General features: G+C 39.2%; 3 protein-coding genes across 9 annotated transcripts in view; 1 reads left to right on the top strand and 2 right to left on the bottom strand.

Moving 5' to 3' along the window:
- The window catches only part of trim3b (tripartite motif containing 3b), a 40,610-nt gene extending 33,672 nt beyond the window's left edge, over positions 1-6,938 (top strand). For 6 of the 7 annotated variants that reach the window (XM_017418135.3, XM_017418134.3, XM_017418132.3 and 3 more), the window contains 12 exons: positions 205-385; positions 557-658; positions 822-920; positions 1,311-1,463; positions 1,590-1,968; positions 2,571-2,674; positions 2,788-2,955; positions 3,155-3,323; positions 4,437-4,478; positions 5,100-5,170; positions 5,242-5,382; positions 5,480-6,938. In XM_017418135.3, coding sequence (XP_017273624.1) covers positions 205-385; positions 557-658; positions 822-920; positions 1,311-1,463; positions 1,590-1,968; positions 2,571-2,674; positions 2,788-2,955; positions 3,155-3,323; positions 4,437-4,478; positions 5,100-5,170; positions 5,242-5,382; positions 5,480-5,632 — 1,762 coding nt within the window. In that variant the 3' untranslated portion in view covers positions 5,633-6,938. The remainder of the gene's footprint in view (positions 1-204; positions 386-556; positions 659-821; positions 921-1,310; positions 1,464-1,589; positions 1,969-2,570; positions 2,675-2,787; positions 2,956-3,154; positions 3,324-4,436; positions 4,479-5,099; positions 5,171-5,241; positions 5,383-5,479) is intronic. The other variant, XM_017418136.3, reaches the window with a different exon arrangement.
- Positions 6,939-7,583: 645 nt separating this feature from the next.
- trim47 (tripartite motif containing 47) lies at positions 7,584-16,841 on the bottom strand. Its single transcript, XM_017418137.3, has 8 exons — positions 16,611-16,841; positions 13,934-14,145; positions 12,820-12,865; positions 12,569-12,664; positions 11,882-12,106; positions 11,678-11,700; positions 11,470-11,591; positions 7,584-11,325 (listed from the first exon to the last, which is right to left on the bottom strand). Exons 1-8 carry the CDS (start codon positions 16,791-16,793, stop codon positions 10,796-10,798), a joined length of 1,437 nt encoding a protein of 478 aa, XP_017273626.1. The 5' UTR covers positions 16,794-16,841; the 3' UTR covers positions 7,584-10,795.
- Positions 16,842-18,151: 1,310 nt separating this feature from the next.
- Positions 18,152-23,311, bottom strand: part of frem2a (FRAS1 related extracellular matrix 2a) — a 64,801-nt gene continuing 59,641 nt past the window's right edge. Inside the window, exons 17-24 of the mRNA XM_017418213.3 lie at positions 22,527-22,719; positions 22,311-22,418; positions 22,086-22,213; positions 21,840-21,974; positions 21,613-21,739; positions 21,245-21,432; positions 20,825-20,971; positions 18,152-20,500 (exon numbers count right to left, since the gene is read on the bottom strand). Of these exons, the coding sequence (XP_017273702.1) occupies positions 19,952-20,500; positions 20,825-20,971; positions 21,245-21,432; positions 21,613-21,739; positions 21,840-21,974; positions 22,086-22,213; positions 22,311-22,418; positions 22,527-22,719 (1,575 nt within the window). The 3' untranslated portion in view covers positions 18,152-19,951. The remainder of the gene's footprint in view (positions 20,501-20,824; positions 20,972-21,244; positions 21,433-21,612; positions 21,740-21,839; positions 21,975-22,085; positions 22,214-22,310; positions 22,419-22,526; positions 22,720-23,311) is intronic.

Raw genomic sequence — 23,311 nt, 5'->3', positions numbered from 1 at the left:
AATGTCTTCCACAGTTTGAGCTGGATGCTTAAGCATCTGATCCCGATTACCGATTATATACTGTATAACTTGCCAAACGTGTCAAACATCAAATCAAATCTGGCAGCTCGTATTCTATGATAGACTTTTCATTTTAGTCTTATATTGAGTTGCCTGAAGTTATACAACTTTTACAGGGGAACCTTACACTGGCTTGTCTTGCAGGCTGCCTCAGCTAACAGCAGCCATCGAGTTGGTGAGTGAGATCTCTCGGCAGCTAAATGAAAGAAAGAACGAGGCGGTGGCAGAGATCACCAGCACGTTTGAAGAGCTGGAGAGGGTGCTGCATCAACGTAAGACGGCCCTCGTCACAGACCTCGAGAACATCTGCAGCGCTAAGCAGAAGGTTAGATATGCTTTCACACATAAGTATGTGAATCCTCCAAAAGATCCTTTTATGCCTTTTAAAGCTTTATACATAAAAGCCTTCCACAGAGGTTTTTCACTGTTTGTTTCTAATACACTTTCTTTCTTTTTTGTTCTATTTTGTCCTGTTCTTCCGCTCACATGAGCACAGGTCCTGCAGGCCCAGCTTTCGTCTCTGTTACAGGGGAAGGAACACATTCAGAGCAGCTGCAGCTTCACGGAGCAGGCACTGAGCCATGGGACTGCAACCGAGGTGGGCTGCTATGTTATCACTTGGTGGCTACCAGCAGGGTGATAAACCAGGCTCAGTCTTTATAGGAATCAGTGACCAAATGTGACATAATATTATTTTCAACAACTTAATGTATTTTTAAAGTAAAAAAAAAAAACAGTATGTATGTGATCTGCAAGTGCAGGTGCTGCTTGTTCAGAAGCAGATGAGTGACCGGGTAACGGCTCTGGCCAGACACGACTTCCCAGAAAAACCACATCAGAACGCTCACCTGGATTGTCAGGTATTAAACTGGCCTCACTGTCGTGGCCTGACTGAGACATCGCCACAATAAAGGTTTGACCAAAACGGCTATACCTTCATCGTTTCTCAACATAAGATGATCTTAGTTTAAATCTGTGGTATGAGAGGTGGCAGGTGAAATGCATTCTGTCAAGGAATGCTAGACTTTTAATTTTATTGACATTCTTTTGACCATTGAATGGATGAGAGACATTGTGCTGGTTGTGACTATGTGCTTAATAGAACTAACTTTGATGTAGTCAAAAGTTAATGTTTGATTGAAGGAAACTTCACTTATTTTGTCTGTATTTGCCCCAAACCTTACATGAAACACTGTAAAGTAAAAATAATGCCTCCAGCAACAAGGTAAAGTTGTGCCTGTCTGCTCCAGGTGGAGACTGAAGGTCTGCGGCGCTCCATCCAGAACCTGGGAGTCCTCCTCACCACATCGGCTGTGGCCCACACCTCTGTGGCAACAGGAGAAGGCCTGCGACACGCAGCCACTGGGCAGCACCACACCATTACTGTGACAACAAAAGACAAAGTATGATCTTTAAGCTTTGCACGTTTGTTTGACCTGTTTGACATCTCACTTTAACGCTTCGCTGAAATTCTTGTTTATGCAAATTAGTGGTAGTTCTGTAGGAGATGTACTGATCACTTTTTGCAGGACGGGGAGTTGGTACGGACGGGAAACGCGGTTTTAAAAGCAGAGATTACGTCCGCCGATGGCAGCCGGGGTGCAGAGACAGAAATAACAGACAACAAGAACGGGACATACGAGGTGGGCTACACGCTACGCTCTGAGGGAGAGTATTCCTTCAGCCTGCTGCTGTATGGACAGCCGATACGCGGCAGCCCGTTCCGCCTGCGAGCGGTCAAGCCGTCAGACGTGCCACAGTCTCCGGACGACGTGAAAAGGAGGGTCAAGTCCCCCAGCGGGACAGGGGGCCACATTCGCCAGAAAGCAGTGCGACGGCCCTCCAGCATGTACAGCACCACCAAGAAAAAGGAGAACCCCATTGAGGATGAGCTCATCTACAGAGTTGGTAAGACAGATGAACACATTGGGTTACAACACATAAAACATGAAATGTCTTCCACAAAGATGTTTGATCTGGTTAAATATGAACCACAGACTTGTTTTTTTTTTTTAACCATAAAACAAGTTTTTAAACTGGCACACTCCACCCCAGGAAGATTTTAGTTCATGCCAGGAAACCACAAAAGTGAAAGCCAACTTGCCGAGACCTGATAGATGTGGTGAAATTCAGAAACAAACACATCCTTTATAATCTACACTGCTCTTTCAAAAGAGCTAACCCAAAAACTAACATCCAAATTTGCATTCGGGCTACTCATTGCCATAAAAATGTAATATAACTTGCACAATACAGTATAAGAGGCTGTAACGTTGTCACTAATGTATTGCCTACCTCTAGCAAGAGTTTAAAGTTTTAATTGTGGAGAACTAAATCAAACTCTCCAACTGCCTGACAGTTATAGGGAAGAAATCCAGAAACTGATTTTATGCCATCTAAAGTAACCGGAGCACAGAATTAGACCAACAACACTTGTCAAGGATGATAAATTACACACAGTGAGACTATTAAATGCCACATTTACTGAGTGCATAATTGTTTTCTGTCAGGTTCCCGGGGCAGAGAAAAAGGCGAGTTCACAAATCTGCAAGGAATCTCGGCCTCCAGCAACGGCAGGGTGGTGGTGGCTGACAGCAACAACCAGTGCATCCAGGTGAGACTGCCACACAGTGGGAAGCGCTCGCAACTGCAGCCACGTTCGCCTCCATAGGCACACCGATTGCTGTCGTCCACTCCAAACAGGCTCTGTGATGGAACTGATTACAGGTATTCTCCAATGATGGCCAGTTTAAAATGCGCTTTGGGGTCAGAGGTCGTTCTCCAGGGCAGCTGCAGAGACCAACAGGGGTCACTGTGGACATGAATGGGGACATTGTGGTGGCTGATTATGACAACAGATGGGTCAGCATCTTCTCCTCCGATGGCAAGTTTAAGGTAAGATCTCACACATATAAACTTTGCAACACTATTTGTCTTTTTAAGGTTTAAATATGCAACAAACAGGTCATATTACTGCTTCTATCTTACATAGAGCCTGCTGCTTTTTCAGATTAAAGATAAATAAAAGAAACGCTGTACATAACACACACAGAAGTACACTTAATCAGAGTCTCACGTGTGTTTTGTCTTACAGAATAAGATCGGCGCGGGCCGCCTCATGGGACCCAAGGGTGTGGCTGTAGATAAAAACGGACACATTATCACGGTTGATAACAAAGCCTGCTGCGTCTTCATCTTTCAGTCCAATGGAAAGCTTGTGACAAAGTTTGGAGGCAGAGGGACGTCTGACAGACAGTTTGCAGGTGAGGAGGCCTCAGCGTTTAACAACAGGAAACATACAGACATTTTGTAAGATGCAGAAGTGTGAATAAAAAGTCAGTCTGTACCATTTTAACCTCATCTTGGATCTACAAAGTATTATACAGTGTTGCTCATTCTCACATACGGTGCTTCTAAATTTGAACCCTATTTATTTAATGCTTTTTACTCTCAATCATACACAATGAAACTAGCATTATTTTAAGGTTATTTCACATCACTGGCTGCTCTGCATGCCCAGGTTTTAGACAGAAATCAGTTGGTAGTTGTAGATGTACACCCAGCGTTTACTTCCTAAGAGTTGCAATAAAATCCATGCAGGGCTTCATGAGATATTTTGCTAACATAATGACAAGCATTGACTCCAACGGTTAATGACAAAATTAAAAAAACAAAGGCCTTGCACAGTTTGTTTCAGAATATGTGTTGGGAATGAGTCTCAAATACTGCCACACCTTTTAGCTCAATATTCAGATTTAAAAAAAAATAACCATCCGACCACTCATAGGCATACTAAAGCACAATTAAAAAAGAATATATATATATATATATGACAAACCCATCTAGTTCCAATGTAGCTTATCTGAAGTTAAAAGTAAAAGCAACATGTTTTGCAGTGCTTCCTTCATTTAGGACTGATTAAGGAAATAGTGTTCATTATAACCCCCCTGTTTAATTTCGGCAAAGTTTTAAAGGGAGTACATAAAATGAAATTATATGGTAGGATTTTTTTTGCTCATTGCTCTTTTGACATAGTTTGTCTTTGGTAAATAATAGTGTGAGCCAATATGTCCTGTGTGGTGGTTTCTCTGTGGTTTTATTTACCTATTTTTAAAACCTAGTAAGGACCAGAGGCTATCTTATGTCCTGAAATTAAAAAGAGGTTGTTGAATAGTGAATTATGTTGCGTTTTACTTTATACTGAAAAATCCAAACCTTGTGTAAATATAGTGCATAACATTAAGTGATGGCTTGTCCCCCCTCCCCATACACTCATCCTGACCACCCTTGAGTGTTTTCTTTTTCACTTACTTATCTTTATCTGTAATGACCTACTTGTTGTTTCATTCTGTTCTTCCTTCTGTTTTCTGATTCAGAAAAACTTGGCCCAAACTTTAATAAATCTGGCTCAGTTTTCAGTAAGTACTAAGTGTGGCCTTGCTGCAACCTTAATCCCACAGTGCCCTCTGTCTAACCCAGATCCCCGATCACGTGTCTGGCTTCCAAGGGAGTCAATTGTTGACAAATTAACGGATCAAGCTGTGCTCATATCATAATGAATAGAAATACAAAAACAATGAAATAGATAAAATAAGGAATCTTTTTGTCTCGTGTTTTGTGGTTTTTGTGTCGAGTAATAAAAAAAAGTGTTATTTTCTGTTTTTGCTTTAAAATGAGTGCTAAGAGCTGTAGAGATAAATGATGGGTAACCCAAGCCAATAAATTTCCCAAATATAATATCTATTAAAACTAATTATCTGAGATTTTGTGTGATCAGACAAAGCATGCACTAACAGTGTAAAAAGAAGAATCATTGACATCTCAAAACCTTCAGGTTCTCCATGATGTAATTTTTCAGAAACGTTTTGAAATTCTGAATGATGAATGGAAAAAAAAACGTCAAGAAACCGCTTCACTCAAATGAGAACAACAACCTGATCAAAGATGTTTAACTGCCTACTAACAGTGACGTGATTCGGGCATTCCTCTGACTTTCCCCTCAATAACCCGCTTGGTCCTCTTCCTCCTCTTCCTCCCAGGTCCGCACTTTGTTGCTGTGAACAACAAGAATGAAATTATAGTGACGGATTTTCACAATCACTCTGTGAAGGTGAGGCATAGCTGCAATTCTTAAGAAAAGGATGATTCATCAGGACGTAATCTGCTGACTTTCTGTCACAGGTGTACAGTGCGGATGGGGAGTTCTTGTTCAAGTTCGGCTCTCACGGCGAAGGCAACGGTCAGTTCAACGCTCCCACGGGTGTGGCTGTGGATGCGAACGGAAACATCATCGTAGCCGACTGGGGCAACAGCAGAATACAGGTACCTTCAGGTTGCTTTTAGAATCTGAGCTTCGCCGTTTTAAATGTAGCTTTTCTGTGAACACTGTGACCCGAGAACCGTTTTGTTCCCGCATCAGGTGTTCGACAGCACGGGGTCCTTCCTATCCTACATCAACACCTCGGCAGACCCGCTCTACGGCCCTCAGGGTCTCGCTCTGACCTCAGACGGACATGTGGCCGTTGCAGACTCCGGCAATCACTGCTTCAAAGTTTACAGATATCTGCAGTAGGCCGAGGGAGGACACCACCAGCTCCTGCTTGAACAAATTGTTACGCACCGCTTGTAAACTCTGAGCTGCAATGTGCCTGCACACTTTGAAGAGACCCCATTTCCACGGACTAATTTACTCTTTGTTCAGTTTCTACGTCTTTTAGTGGTTCTAATGTCAGAAATTTAAGACAAAAACAGTGACAAACATGAAAAAAAAGCAAGCAATGTTCAAAATCAGACATTTTTTGCACTGAACACAAGCTCAAGAAAATAATCAATAAGAAATAGTAATAATAAATAGGATGCAGTTTATTTCTCAGGAATAAATCGTCCTGTTAGTTGATATTTCGCCCCATCTCTTGGTGTGTGCACCTTTAATCTCTCCTTATATCGGACTACTGCTGTTTACCAAAACCCCTGACAAGATTAAATGGAAGTTAACATCTGGCTCAAAGCATTTTGCTTTTATTTTCTTAAATGCTAACCAAAAAACCAGAATGTTTGCTGTTCTTAAAGTGAAAGTTCAGATTTGTTTTGATGTGGGGTTCTGTGGAAGGGTTAGGAGCAATTATTATCTTACCTGTTGCAGATGGCTCTTTGAACGACCTCAGTTTCGTAGAACTCTGGTAATTTGAAAGTGCAAACAGCAGCAGCTAGCTGCAGCACTTCTGGTGCACTTTAAGGCCCTTCAGGCAGGGATATATTTGACAAAAAAAAAACATCTGATGATAAAATTAACAGCTGTGTAAAAGCTATAGAATAAAGTTTGCATAAACTGAGGATAGTAGCAATCTAGGTTTGTTATTGGCTCAACCCAGACTAGCCTTTAGCTCATCAAGTCATCTTTTTTCACCAAAGTGAGGTTGTTTAAAGGATCCAACAGCAACAGGTAAGAGCTCAGTTATTTTAACCTTTCCACCAACACTCACTTCAAAAATATTTGAACTTTTATAAAGTTGGTAATGCACTACAAATATGGGGGTCGGAAGCAGATTTCTAACTCTCCCAGTGACCAAGTTATGTTTTTATCCTTCAGCATGATGCTGTGTGTTTAACAGGGCAGGGTTCAGGCCTTTCCTTGAGCACAGCTGCACGTTCCCGTTCTCCAAAACATCTCCTTATCGACACTGCAGACAGGAGAGCGTAATCAAAGATGTCCTTCCCATTCTGCACCATATCACTTTAATTATGGTTACATTTCTGTTTTACTCACACATTTATGCAAACTATTACGTTAAAAAAAAAAAAAAGAAGCACAACATCTCAACCAGCTCCACTAAGACATAAATTACCCTTTACTGGAAAAACAGAAAAAGTCTAACCGCCCCCAGACTTCTTGCACTTTTGTCTTTTCATACCAACAAATCATTGTAATTGTACATGTGCATATTTAGGTGTATATATGGATTTTGTGTCCTGTTTAGCCTACTTATTCCAGCATTAAATCCAAATTAAGATCATGCCAAGTAGTAGCCAGGGGAATGACTGAAACAAAAGAGGAACAAAGTTGTAAACAATTGTTTGTTTTTTTCTTGCGTTTGTTAAATCTTTTTCAGAGGATTTAATTTATTTTTGATTTTTTTTTAATATAATTTGTTCTACAAACTATTTTTCTAATTGTTGCATTAAAAAGTTTGTTTTTTTTGCCAAATGTTGTTGTAACTTGTAGCACTGGAAGCTGTTTTCTCTCCTCAACCATTCCCCACAGAGCTTACGTTCGGTTTATACGGTGACTTTTCCTCCCACCAAAATGTATTGTTGTACGTTGTGGTTGAACATTGCACAAAATACAAATATAATAAGAGTTATATATCATTTGCAAGAGTAATATATGCCTCTATGTATAGCTCATAGGTTGACATAATCAAAAAAATGGATTGTACATTACAATCATACTTTTATTGTAGCCGACAAGCACCTTTATCATGTATTTTTACAGTATTTGTATTCATTTGCCCAGTAGTTCAGTGTTTTTTTGTTTTGTTTTGTTTTGTTTTTTGGGTGTGACCCCTCTAGAAATGCAACACCAGCTACCACACAACTCATTTTTCGGCCCGTTTTGTAATTATTTTTCTTCTGTTTTTCACATTATGTTTCTCATTTCCCTGAACGCCACCTGTAAACCTGTTACAATAATTTTATTTTCTTTGTCTAAACCTTTAAATGTGTCTAACATGTCTACGTGAAATAAATTAAGCACATTTAAATAAAACGCTATATCTGCTAAATTGATGTCACGAAGGGCGCAATCAAGTGCTTGTTCAAATTGATTGATTGATTAAACAGATTTCAAGCAATAGTTGGGGGTATGTGAAATGGGATTATGTGGAAAGGTAATGAACAATTGATATCTTACCTGTTGTAGATAGATCTCTGGAGAAGTGGAATTTTATTCTGACCAGATTAACGAGTGGAGTGAAGAATAACCTAAAGAAATTTAAATAAAGGCCTAAAAGTTGATTGAAGATGGTTTAGGCCTTAAGACATTTTGCATTTTAAATAATTTTAATTAAGTTGTGTGTGTGTGTGTGGGGGGGGGGACAAACAAAAGACATTCTCTCTTGTGGTTATGTAAACCAGTTTTCATTTACACAGACTTTTAGCGATCACAAAATAATCACATTTGAATCATCACTGGGGGCAAAAAAAATAAATCTGTTGTTTTTTAAAATTATTTAAATGACTCATATTAGACTGACATTTGACATTTCTTGGATAAGATCACAGCAGGAGCAGCAATCACAAATCAATTGATCAGCTTCCAGGTGTTACCATGGATACCAGATTAACCTCTATAGTGCACAGAATCAGGTACCCAGTGATGGTGTGTTTGAACACCATTTATCTGTATCCTGATGAGTCACTTTCCTCTAAATTAAAATTTTGACAAACTAGTCAGAATTAAGGACAATCTGGTTCACATGTATGAGGTTTCTTTATTTATATTGCTTTTTATTATGCTCTCATCTTAAGTCATTTCTGAGTCATAACCAAAGCTGGAGGCGGCGATGGAAAAAAAAATGTTTTCTCACCTCCTCCTTAAATGTTCTGGATAAGAAAAGTGAATCAGCAACACCAAACCTGTCTGATATGGTACAAGAAAAACTGGATGTTGAAGCAGATGAGGTTAGTCGTGATGAACAGAGACGGATTAGGAGAATCAACCAGAGGAAAAATACTGAAAACATGTTTAATCTGTTTAGGCTTCACAAAGATTTTACGGTTTACCAGAAATTATTGCTAAAATGATTAAAAAGTCAATTTACATCACAGGAATTCAACTGGTTTCCTGCCAGTATGTTGTTTTGTTGTTAAAGTGATGCTGAAACATTACTTTCTTCTTCTTTATTCTTATTGAAAAATCTGAAAAAACACAAATCAAGTTAAAGAACCAAAATAAAATTAAAAAAATAAATCACATTGTAAAGACATAATGGAAAGTAATGCTAAGCCGAATAAATGAGTGAAATTATTTGATAAAACCGGGCTTTTATAATCAATGAGGTACAACATCTTAAGCAAAGCAATAATCAGGTAAAACACAAAGCTCCTCCAGGCCCGACTTGTAACCTCCGATGTCTGAAAATTAAGACAAAAGCAAGCATACTAGAGGCCATTCTCTAGATACCTTTAAAAAGATATATAAATGACAAAAAAAGAAATTATTTACAATCTAGTGTGATGGCAAACACTTTCGATACATAACAAGCTACAAATCGCAAAATAAAAGCTTGTAAATGTAATCGTCTCAAATGGGGAAAAATAATACATCTATAAAAAGGAAAAAATATAAAACACAAAGTGTGTACAACACAAAAATCATTGTGCTAAATTTAAAATGAAATTAATAGGCTGACAAAAGAATAAAAAATATAAGTCAGGACAAGCAAGTAACTAACTTAATATAAAGAAAGCTAAAAGATGAATTCTGTGTCCTGTGGGTGAAGTCCACCAGGATCCTGCTCTTCATAAACAGATGCTGATGGAATGTTTAAAGTAGGGGTGGGATATATGGCAAAAAATATCACATTTTTTTTTACTCTAAAAATCACAATCTAATACACTGACTAAACTTTTGATTAAACTCTGCTAGTTACTGAGCAGAGCAACCAAACTGTTTCCCTAATTCTTGTAGCCCTTACAGAAAAACACAACAAAGCATTTATGGCAAATAACATTTCTGATTAGATTTTAAACAGCTCGTGCAATTTTGCCAACTTCAATGCACATTCAACAACTTAAGACTTGACTCTGCTCTTTAGACGACACTACAACCTACAGCTCATCGACACGCTCTAATCCTTCTCTCTTTGTCGTCATGTCGCAGAATATTTTTTTCTTTTTCCAGCCTCACAGCTGGATAAAATGTTCCACCTCTCTTTAAGCAATCTTCAGAACAACATGGCTTCATACTTTCAGCAACACAAAAATGTGCTGCGAAATGTTGCTGGAAACGAGGCAAGGACTGGCAATGGTTCAAAATGGTTTATATGTAAATAATTAAAAAGAAAAATAAGATGTTTTTCCTTTTTTTTAAAAAAAAAAAAAAAAAGGACTTGATAAAACCATTTGTGTCTACATACAACCACATCCCATCATTTACATGTGGAAGTCTGAACAAGCTCTGAAATCCCTGGTTGAGCAGGTCAAATTGACCAACAGCTATCAATGTGATATGTCAAGGGTTCTTTAATTTCTAGCAATTACTCCTTTGCCTGGCAAAAAAAAAAACCCCAAACGTATAACACAAGTGGTTGTACAGTTTTTGGTAAAATGGTTGCCCGTGGGATATGAACTATATATGCTCCAATCAATGAGAGCATGTGAGGCATCTGCAACCCTGCAGACACAGTGATACAGCGAGCAAAGCACCTCTCTGACCCCTCCGTTGCAGTAAATCAGGGGTATGAGCCTACAGTGTGTGTCTAAATTAATAATAAAATAGAAAAATCATTCCAAGATGACAACACACCAGATTATATCCATTTTATGTGAACATATAGATTTTTTTAGCCATAAGACTAATGAGTAACAGCTCAAAAGCACACAATACGAGACTCTCAAAACTCAACATGACCCCATTGCTCTAGCGTAGCCAATGAGAAATCGCCCTTCCAGCAGTCAAACCTGAAAGTATGAGTTGACTCTTCAACAATCTGTGGAACCACTCGTTTCACCACTGTTAATAATAGTGGCAGATTTGCATCCTGCTGCCTGGATCATTCTTCCCTGGGCTGAAAAAAGGGTAGACGGGCTCCTCAAAGCAGGTGTCAAACATGTACAGTCTCCTCATGGTCACTGCGTCGTAGAAACTAAGGCGCCCATTGTCGTAGTCCAAGTACACGCCGACGCGAGGGGAGTTCCAGTAGTCGGCGACGGGAATGCGCCCGTCTTCCACGTTGGCGTACAGCCTGTCCTGCAGGCACAGGCTCCAGTATCCTGAGGAGGGGGAGAGACTGACGAAGCCCTTTCTATTGCTGCATTCCGTGGTCACGCCCAGGTACCACACGCCTTTGTCCCTCACGTCCACCTCCCAGTAGTGCTGACCGCTGGCGTACTGGGCTGTGGCGAGGACGCCGCAGAACCGATTGAAGCGGCCCGGCAGGTCCGGCTCCTGGTTGCGAATGCGGCCCTCCTCCACTTTGGTATCAAAGTCTGAGATAAACAGGTTTAGGTGAGCGGTGTCTGGGTCCAAGGTGAGATTCTGAGGCACTGCATGGAAAGAGACAATGAGGGATTTAGAATCATCGATGCTGTCAGTCACATTAATGCAAAGCAGACAGTCTGCTTCATTCAGTTACCGAACTAAAGTCAGTCTTTTTAATTCAAACAGCAACACCTTCGGTAAGAACTCACTAGTGTGCAGCACATGCATCATCTTCTTCCACATGATGAGCTGGAAAGGCCCTGAGAAGTCTGTAAATTCAGTTGGACAACCAACTGGCTCAATGGTGGTGAAAGGCTTGCAGTGTATTGCTCTGAAGAGAAATACACAATATTAATTTTATATATATATAAGAAAAGACAAAAGCTGACAAAAACCTTACAAGTTTGGGCTACTTACTCATTGAATGTTTCAGCAAGGCTCTGTTGGAGAAAAAAAACAAAACAAGTGTGAAACAAAAGCAACTATCAGTGTTTTAGTTCACCAATTTGGTGAAAAGTTCAGTGCATTTTTTATATGCTAACAGATATAAAATCTATAGTTGTGGCAATGTGATTTAAAAAAGTTAAATCACCCCTTTTCTCAGAAATGTGTCAAACTGACCTCAAAGCTAGTTTTCCCACTGATACAGCTGTGAATATCAGATATAGCTTTGTCAACAGCTGCCTCTTCCATCTCAACGGTTTTCAGGTTGTCGTCTAAGACGGCCATGGTGGCCACTTCCTCTGCGTCCAAGCTCTCCAGCAGGGAGTCTCTCTCATCTAGCAAGAACTGGACCAAGGCGCCGACGTCTGCTTCGATCTTCTCCTTCAGTCTTTGCTTCTTCAGCTAGAAGACAAAGACGTTTGGACGTGGAGTTTGCAACTTGATTGGCACAACAGAACTATACAGAGTGTGGGAGGTGTCACACAGATTTGTAAGAGAGTGTGATAATGTTCTAATTACAGAAATAAAGCAGGGCAAAAATATTATCATTGCCATTTTCAAATGCCAAATTCATTATTTGCATAATCACAACTAGATCTGCCAAATCTGTCTTGTACAACATATCCAAAATGAAAACTCACATTTAAATTGTCTGCTGTTGGTGAATTATTAAAAGTAAATGACAACATGAACTGATAATTTAGGAACTGTAAAAACATGGTGAGCAGTTTTAGAATGAAGCACTAAATGAAGTGGGTATGATGAGATTTGCTCAAAAATAAATAAAACATTCAGAAATATGGCATTTTTGTTTTTTAATCTTGAAACACAGCTTGAACCGAAGATGGGATTGAAGTATCATACCCTCATTTCATTTTTAGTACGCTCGTCTGCTGTTCTAACTTTGACACACTGCGACTTATCCCAGTTGAGCTCCCTCAGTCTCACTTTCAACTCCATCTGTAACAAATGATCGGAATACACTCAGCACGGCATGCTAAGCATTGAAAACATTTTAGACGCTCTGCATTTTAGCAGCTGCAAATGTCACAATCTGATTTCTGAAACACAATTACCATATTTCCATCATTGAAAGCTCAAATATTTAGTCTTACCTTCATGTCATTCACGACCTCAGGCACTGGTGCCACTTCATGGTGTCTGAAACCACAGTGAAACAACCACCAAGCAGTTACACAGCTATTCCCCTGCCACATCACTCACAAAAAAAGCCTCAGTACCCCGTGGAGCTCCCCAGTAAATACAGATGTTTTGTTAAAGCATGGTATGCAGATTCAACATGTTTTCCAAACCTACTGAACTGAAATGTATCCTTGATGTTTAGTCCAGTAGTGAATGTACCTTTTAGCAGTCTGGTTCTCAGCCTTGAAGAAGGCACAAAGTCTGCCTTTATCAAATGTGTTTTTTTGCATTCCTAGCTCCCAGACTCAACTCCGCCTTACAGTGTCTTCACATCTGCCACTGCTCACCCTGTTGTCGACATTCCTTGTCCGGAGTGTTTGGAAACTAATCCTGGGACACAGCCCTGCATGTTTTTGTTGTTTTCCCGCTCCAACAGACCTAAATCAATGGTAGACTTCCTCCTTCAGCAGGTCTTCAAGTTCTGTAGAAGCCCATTAATGACCCATTCATTCAAATTAGGTGTGTCAAAGCAGAGGAACGTCAAACATGCAGGACAGTGGCCCCCCCAAGGACCAGGATTGGACACCACTGGCCTATAAGATGCTCTGTAACCAGTACTTTATTGGCCTGAATTAGCAAACAGTCAAAGCACAAAAACAGCTTCTTGTCCTTGATTGTTCTTACAAAATCAGATTTTCATGACAAACAAAAAGTACCACCCACATTTTGTCTTTTTAATCAGTTCAACATTTACCAAACAATGTCAGATTACTATCCCTTTTTTACTGCCTCGCTCTGTTCAATGGATTCCTACCGCAATCACAGATTTAATTCAAAACTAACATCCACACAAAAACATATGAATCTAACAGTCAGATATGCATGTAGGTCCTCACGCACAACATAACAGAAACCCACTCAAATATTTATGTTTATATTACTGTACCTAATCTTTGTGACAAATAATTAAAGACAATCCTTTTTGTTATTCCCTCCTCTTTTCACCTTATATAAAACATCTCTTTTGTGCATATTAATATGAGAACTCTATTGTTTGACAACATTAATGAATAGACCACAACCGACCTATGAGCTCTGGATTCCCTGCAGACCACACAGATGAGTCTCTTGTCAGTTTGGCAGTAGAGTTTCAGGTCTTCACCGTGTTGCTCACACTTCCCATCCATTTTGACGGGCTTGGACGGTGGAGGACATGGCGCCAGGCACTCCAGATCGTCCAGCTTGTCCACAAGATTCTGAACCAGGTAGTTTTTAGTGAAAGTCCTCTTGTTGAACACCTGAGAGAACAAAGAACACAACTGAAGAAAAAAAAAAAAAAACCCTGGTGTGCAGATTCTGCACAGGACTCTGGTGTAAACAAAACTATTTTTTCTGACACGTACCGAATGAGCGCTATAATTTACATGTAAAACACAATTTGTTCTGACTGACACAATCCTGCCAACACTGCATCGGCTTTTCTTATTGTTAATATTAACAAAAACATTTAAAATAATTCAGAATTGTTTTCAGATCATGGCGTCACTTGCAATTTTTGTAAAACCCAACAAGAAACCATCCAAGTTTTCTGGTCTTGTGAACAAACTAAAATAATGAACAACACTAAGAAAGTTTTTAGAAACATTTTGGTTTAATAGAAAAAGACAAGAGTTTGAAAACATATTTTAATTCAGTTCTTTTATTATTTATTTTTTTAATACTGGGTCACAAAAAAAGAAGTTCACCCTCATTCAATTCTAAGACAATAAAAATGATTCATATCTAACCTTAAGTGTACAAAAACATGCAACAGATTCCTCTGTGTCATTCTTTTCACCTCATGATTCAGTAGCTATAGAGATACTTTTAGCAGCAATAACTTGAAGTAATTGTCATGGAAAGAGTGAAATATGCTTCTGCGGGAGAAAATAAAGTGAGACTGGATAAACCAACTTGCATTTTTGTGTCCTTTTGTTTTTCCCTCTTACAAAGAAACCTTAAGCGGGCATTTTGTAACCATCTGAGTGATTAACAGAAGGCAGAAGACATCTGGGGAGCTTTACGCTCCCAGTGGAAGAGCTAATCAGTAACAAAGTCAAAACAGTGGCGAACCTCACAGCAAACAGAACAAGGAGCGACGGACTAGAAACCTCTCTCCACGTGAAAATACCCTATCTGTGAGTTCAAATGACACGATATCTTCCTAGGCCACTGCAAATAAAAGGTTATCAATACTTATTTTCCATAGCAGTTGATTTCTATATGACTACCAGTTTCTCACATGGCGGTGGAGGAATTTCAGATCACTCTTCTTTACAAAACTGCTTCAGTTTTGCAGACATTCATTTCTGTGCAGCTCTCCTACGGTGCCACCACATCATTTCAGTCGAGTTAAGTACCAGACCATTTGAATCATTTCTGTTTTCAGACATTCTGCTGTAGATTTGCTGGTGTGTTTACTATCATTGTTTGTTACATGACCCAGTTTGGGCCAAGCTGTAGTTATTAGACAGATGGCCTCGCATACGACTCCAGAATATTTTGATAAACAGAGGAGTTTGTGGTCGACTTAATGACCCCAAGATGCCTTGGCTCTGCGGCTGCAAAGCAAGCCCAAATCCTCACCCCTCCAACACTGTGCCTGACGGTTGTTATGAGACGTTTATGCTAATATGCCGGACTTTTTCGTCGGGTGGCTGGGCTCAGCCATGGCGATAAGGTCAGGAGCTCCGCCATCTGGGGGAAGCTCAGAGTAGAGCTCCGCCACACTGAAAGGAGTCGCCTTGGGATCCCCCAGGAGGAGCTGGAGAGTATCTCTGGGGAGAGGGAGGTCTGGGTTTGTCTCCTGGTCCTGTTGGCCCCGCGACCTAACCACGGAACAGTGCATGGTTGCTGTCGGGGCAACCGCTACAGGACATATTTGCTGCCACGAGCCACCACGCTGTCAAATCTGTTAACCTTAAACGCAATTAACGCTGCCTCTGTTTTATGCAGGTTTTAAATCATATTTGTACAATTAGGGAATTTGGGCACAATTTTGATCCTTTTGTAGTTGTCAATCAATTTCATTCTTTGAATTTCGATTGTATTTTTGTTTGATGCTGCAGAAAAGAACTCAACCAGGATGGGGTTATTAAAGTAAACAGGTGAAGGGTAAAGGGTGAACTCCTGTTTTGTTTTTCCCCATGACAGCATGTAAGGGGGTAAAAAATAAACCCTCTTCCTGTTCCTTTAAAAACGTCTCATGAAGGCTGTTAAAACATGCAATGCTCCAAAATTAACATCCAAGTGTTATTTTAATCAGTATGTAATGAATTCAAATATATTCGTTGTTGGTTGAACCTAATTATCCATTCTTTTACTATTTAATATACACTTTTTGATTTTTTTTTCTTCCTATTTTTTAATACTTTGGTTGTTCCTACTATTGTTTTTCTTAGTTGCATGTTATGCTGTTGTTAAATTATTAAAATTAAATGCATTTTTTAAACGTTACTAAAGCCAGTCAAGCAGGTATCATGGCAACTGTATCCACACACGACGCTGCGTGGTTAAACGTTATCTGGCCAACTGAAAACGAAATATTTTGATTAGACGGTTAATACTTTTAAGTAATACCATTTAAGTAAATCACAGGCAACAATTTTCGTTAAGGCTGTTGAGGCCAGACTTGATAACGATAACTTTGGCAGACTTATTAGGTTTAAAAAAAAAAACAACATGGTAGGAAGACAAAAAATGCAGATACTGTGTGCCAACTTACCGTCCGGCATTGAGGACACTGATACCCGTAGTCTCCGCCATTTTCATCCCAATGCATACAGATGCAAAACCGACAGAAATTGTGCCCGCACTTCAGTATGACTGGGTCTTTGAAGAACTCCAGACAAATAGCACAAGTAAGCTCTTTCTTCAAATCGTCTCCAGCTGCTGCAGCCGTCGCCATGTTTTCGAGCCAACAGCGGCTGGACTCCGTCAACACAGCTGATCCGCCCGGAAGTGATGAAAGAGAGAAGAGGACAGGAGCGCGCACATTTGGGCTGCGTCATCGTCCGTCTCAACCAATCAGATGTTACGCTCTTACTTCCATGGAAACAAAAGGAAACCACATTTAATTTGTGATATTAATTAGACCGTTTAAACACACCGCTCTTGTGTTAATGTAAGCTAATTTGAGTCCAAGTGACTGAATTGGATTGTATGGGGGTTATTAGATTTGAATGTGTTAACTTAAATGCACACAAAAAAGCACTGTGACATTATAGAACAAAAATATTGATAATAAATTGTTGACTAATATTGGTATTTTTATATTTAAGGACAAAAATGAAGATCATACTCATGTACAGAAGAGAAAAAACAATGGTTCATAACTTTAATTTAAACAAATTAAAATAAAAACATTAATTTACTCACACTTTGTTTAGAGCTTCTAATTCCTATTGTTTTGAAAATTGACTAGCCTTTTTTATTGTTTTTTTAGAACCCTTTAGGTTTTTTGACTTGTAATCTAAGATAGGTTTGCAAAACTGCACTTTCTGTGTTTCTTTTCAGCAACTTGTTGCTCAAGTTATTCAAATAATCTTATGATTGGATCAACATGTTTAGCTCCTTGTATTAATAGCATCATTCTGGCACAGTCATTTCATGGGCAGATTTGTAACACATTGGACAGGAAAACTGCTAAAACCAACCTTTTTATTGTGGTTATGAATAGCAAGAAATTGATTTCACCCAGTCAGGGTATATGAGTCTGTCACTACCTCTGATTTAAGACTAATCTTAAAATTTTATTTTAGCTTTTACTTAATTCTTTCTTTCGTTGCTTTTTATGTTTATTTAACTGATTTTAATAGACATTAACTTTTGATTCTTTACTTCTTTGCTCACTTTCATTGTATGTCTTTTTCTTCCATTTCTTGCCTCGGTGAAGCACTTTAGGTTGCCTAATATTGACTGACTGATTGATTTATAACAATGAATTACTTCAACAATAGGACATACATTTTCTTTGTAATAAAGCAAAAAACAAATGTATATACAAAACTCTTATACATCTACTCCATGTTATAATCAGTCAAAATATGCTGACAAATAATTGGATATTTTACTGTAAATCTGCAAAAAAAAATCTGGTACAATAAATCAATATCACATATTCAATATTTCCAACTCACAAGCACAAAAGGTCAAATTGTGTTAAAGTTTAATTTCTGAATTTGTCTCAGGCATACAGCTCAGTTCTCCGGTCTACATCTAAATCTGTGCATGATATAGATTAAATTAAAAAAAGTTAACAACAACTTACCAGCAGGCACCAGTAAACAATATTTATTTTAATTACATATACATAAAAAAAAACAATTCATAAAAAGACAAAGTGAATACCACGTTTGTTTGTGCTGAAACTGCTGTGTGTGTGTGTGTGGGAGTGGGGTGGGGGGTGACTGGTTGTGGTAAATACTGTACAGTACATTGCATAGCTTGTGTTGGAATGTGAAGGATGCGATGTAAGAAAGTGCATTTGAAGTCAGATATGGTGTCACTTCTGAACTCAAGGTAAAAATAAAAGAAAAGAAAGAAAAATGAGAGTTGGTTTTCAGCTGGATTTAAAATCTTCACATTTTCTCACCGGTTCACACCTCAGCAACTCATGTTCATCACCACATCAGCTAACCTCGACACAAACGAGAATTAAATCATACAGTAATTATTAACAGCACCATAATAAGACAAACATTTAGGGGCACTGATCTCAGCATGTTGTGTGCCCATAGCAGAGTGATACACAGGCTTAACAATAAACATGAACATTTTGTTTTGTACTGGTGATATCAACAGAATTATGAGATTATGAATGTGATTTTTATGATTGAGAGCTGTAAGCAGCTTTTTGTTTGCATCAATTGTCAGAAAAAAAAAATCAACAAAACAAAACAAATAAGAACACTGAGATGGTGAACAGCACTTTAAAGCTTAGACAAACTGAACATGAGAAGAACGGGTCAGATTATTGGGTGAGAAACATTTGTATGGTCACAGCACCAAAACTTATTAGTGTAACAAAAAGGTAAAAAGTAGCTTCTCCTCAGTCGAAACTGTTACAAAACAAAAACTACTCAATATAAAATAAAAATCCTGAGATGAGTGTCTTTTTACATACATAACACAACCAATGTTTTTTTTTTTTAACTCCTTGTCTAATTTGAATAAATATGACCTTTTCACAGGAACACTGAGTGGATCAATAGCAGTGAGCATGAACAATACATGCAGACGTGAAACATTGTAAACCCCCCACAGAGTTTACGAGTTATCAGAATAAAGCACAATAATAGAAAGAAAAAAATGAACAATAAACATTTTCAAAACCCTCCTGCTCATATAATACCTGCTGATTTGAAATTGGTTTCTGGCTGATCAAGACTGAAGAAGTTTCTGAAGGATGACCAGTTTTGTAGTCATAAATAACTGTCACCATTTTGATGGTGTAACTGTGATTTTTTTATTTAAATTTAAAAAAAAAATTATGCATTGTTCTAATCAGTGACATGTTTTATTCTGTTCTGATCTGCATTTTAATCTTTTTTTAAATGTTTGTTTTTTCATTTTGTTGCTAAAGGCCGAAAGGAAATGTGCACTGTAAATTAACATATGTTATTAATCCTTGTCTTTGAGGTGAACTGCTCCTTTAGGTGGGAACATCATTTAGTATATTTTTTTTTTGTGGTGTTTTTTCCTGCAATACTAAATCTTTGACTTGGTCTGCAGGACAGATATGAAAAATGTTCTCCAGGTGCCTGGGACTGTCCTGAAGGATTAGAGTTTCTTCAGGCACTTTTAACTCCATAATACCAGTGGCAGAGACAGGAAATAGGATACACAAGCTGAAATGATTAAATAAACAGTAAGTATGAGTGATCATGGATGACTTCAATACTGTGGTAGCCTCCCCCATTAGCAGGCACACTTATGAACACATTTGATCATCTCGATTTTTGGTGTAATGGAATTAATACTAGTTTAAAAAATAAAATAAAATAAAAAATATATAACCCCCCCTAACAATCCCTATAATTATCTGTCCATCTGTGCATTCATTGCTCAGACCTCTGAGCTGTTGTGGCAGTCTTGCATCCTCACCACAAGCATGGGCTCAGTACTGATGGACCCTTTCACCACCTCCTGCACCTCCTCCCTCCATCCTTCCTTCCCGTCTTTCTGTCTGGATCTGAGCACCAGCGTGACGGTGATGATAACGAGGACAGTCAGCAGCAGCCCCACCAGCGCCCCCACTACGCTCACCAGACCCTCATTGTCCTCGTCTGCATTCAGCTCACTGGGTTCTCCCCGACCATCGAGCATCTCATCCGACCCCCCCGACCTCCTTCTGGTGCGGTCTAAGGCGATGTGCATAATGTTGGTACCCCGGTTGCTGCCGACCCCGATGTCTTCAGCAATTTCTGAGATTTCATTACCGGCGGACCTCCTCCTGCGATAGCCTTTTTTGCTCGGTGACGTCAAGGCAAAGTCATTGCTTGCGGAAACAAAGGTGTGATACTCCAGGCTGCGCTTTCCGAAGCCTCTGTTGGCCTTCTCTTTGGAGCGAACTGTGTAAATGGTGTGTATGTACCACTCACGGCCTGCAGCAACCTGAGGAGAAAAATATAGCACAAGGTATTGCAGTAGTTTGATTAAAAATAAATAAACGTAACTCAATTTTAAGATAAAAAATTGGGGAATAAATAGGAAAACTTTAAATGAGAGTTCAAATCTTTTGAAGTCAGATTCTTTGGAAAGGTTATGAACAGTGAACATCTCACCTGTTGTAATATCTTACCTCTTTGAATGACCTCACTTAGGAGAAGCAGAGTTTCATTTTGATGAGATTGATGAGCTAACAAATGGTCCTTTTTTAAAAAATAGCTATAGTTGTAGTTGATCAATCAGCATAAGAAACAGTAAGAAGTAGGATACCTGGAACATGGCTGTAGAATCCAGTCTAAACCCATCAGACCCTGGTTGTCTGACTAGAGACACAGCTGATGGATCATCTACTGCAAGCACAGCATTAAAACTGATGTCCCCAAACACACGCGCCTGAGTCTCCGGCTGAGCTTTGTCCTGATGATGTAAAGAAAGATGATTGAAACAGTTCCTGGTTATTCTTTTTTATATATAAATACAATTTTTATATATATATAAACAAACAGTGGCTCAGACACATACAGAATCTGCCAATTAGACAAAAAAAAACAACATTTCAGAAATAAAGACGAAAAGATAACAGTAACTGGTGCGTGAATCTACCCTAACCTCCTCCAAGTGAGCGGGAAATGCATTCCAAGCACTACCTTGTTAGTCTTTTTTAAAAGTGCAAAATCTCAGTATACTCACAAGAATCTTGAATCTATAAAGCAGTGATGGAGAGTCAGCCAGACAGCCGAATTCAAACTTGGTGGGGTTATATTTTGGTACATATCCATCAGCACCAGTGCAGAGAAACACCTTCTCTATGTTGCAGAAGAAAGAATCCCCCAGATTCTGCACAGGATCCACCATGACACGACCATATATGGTATCACCTAAAACAGATAGAAAATGGGGGGATCCAAAATTCTAAAACTGATCTGAAATTCTTGAATGGACTTAAAATCCCTATACACATAGTACAAAAATGATGACTGTGTCGGATTAGCTTCATTTATCAAAGCACAATATAAACTTTAATAGCATAAAACCCTGACATGTAGTGAAAGTTTTACCCTCAGAAAAGGCCACGTTACTCTCTTGACCAAAACCCATGGATCCATCAGAAAGCCACAGGTTCTTTTTGGACAGCAAGAACATCTGAGTGTTCAAACTGAATTCCACTGCAACCGGATCACTCACCTAAAGAGGGATGCAGCTGAGTAAGTGTTCAGCCGAAAAGAGAAAAAAGCCAATCTTTGTTTCACAAACATCCCATCAGAGGATCCCTTTAGTGTCTTACTTGCTGGAATCGAATGTCAAGGTCAAAAGTGATGGGCTCTCTGGGACTGCAGATGGGTGGGACAGTGTATTCCATCTTCTGGGCTGTTGTACAGGGGATCAACTTCACTGTGTAGGTCCCAGAATAATCTCTCACCTGTGGCGGGCAGAAGTGAAAAACTACAATGTGTATCTGTCCATCACTCGAATGTTGCCTTCAGGTAGTAGATCAGGCTACAGAAAAAGATAAAAATCATTATGGTCATACCGCAAAATCAGAAATGAAGGTCCATTGTTGGACTGGTTGGTTGTAGGTGGGCTCACTCCTCACTAAGCTGAGGTTAAATGTCAGGCCGGGGTGATCCACACTCATCACCATGGATGACATGGAGGTTTCTAGAAAAGGTTGAGAAGTTTGTGAAAGAAGAAACAGAATAATAGAAAAAAACTGATAGTCCAGTGATATCAGTTTTACCAGTTCTTTTAATTCTACCTGAAGAATGAGACGCCACAAATAGACCCCTGAAATGAGCCCTGGTGCGGAAGTTTACCACCAAGCATCCCTGCACGTTGATGCGCATGCTGGTGGGAAACAACGAACCTGGAAAAAGCAAACCACAAGCACACAAAATTTAATAAAAAACTTTTTTTTTTTGCCCCAAACACACACACACACAAAAAAAACAACCTTCAATCAAAAGGAGCTTACCCTGTAGTTCTGCCTGCGGGGGACTGCCGATGCCATCCTTCCAGAGAATGGCGGTGTCATACACAAAAGTGAGGCGAAGCTCTGACTGCAGATCAAAATGCTGCCAGCCGCCGGCACCCAGGGGGGAGTGGAACACGTACGACACGTAAAGAGGCACACGCAGGGTCACGTAGGACTGGACCAGGTTCAGCACCTGTAAACAGGTTTCAGCTGGATATTAGTGAAGAAGAGAACTTTAATGTTTCTCCAAAAACAAGCCAGCAAAGGGATATTAAGAAATGCTGTACATACACTTAACAGTCGATTAAAGGTGTATGACAAAAAATGTTTTTAGATTGAGGTGGGATTGTAGATCAAACAGCTACATCACGTGCAGAGAAAACTTAACAAAAGTCTTTCACTCCTACTCAGTGTTTTCAAAATGCAGAAAAGTCTTGTGTCTATGTGTTGTGCACAAATCACCCCAGTGGCCAATCATGTGGGCTTGTATTGTTTCATATATATATATATATTTATTTTTTTTCCAAGTAGGCAGCGTGAAGCCCTAATTATAGTTTTCAAAGGGCACCACTAGGTGTCACTGCTCACCAATTGTTTTTGGACAACTTTATTTCACTTATAAATGGTTTTACATTAAATACCACAAGTTTGAAAAAAAAAAAACAAATCTGTCTTTGAATTTATTATTAAAAAATATACATAATATTTGTTTGGCTTGTACATGAGTATCTTCTATTTTAGTAAGTTATTAACCTTAAGCAGACAGATTTGGAGGATAAACACAT

Source organism: Kryptolebias marmoratus, linkage group LG13 (assembly GCF_001649575.2).
Source record: "Kryptolebias marmoratus isolate JLee-2015 linkage group LG13, ASM164957v2, whole genome shotgun sequence".
NCBI lineage: Eukaryota > Metazoa > Chordata > Actinopteri > Cyprinodontiformes > Rivulidae > Kryptolebias > Kryptolebias marmoratus.
This window is presented reverse-complemented; position numbering and strand designations above follow the sequence as displayed.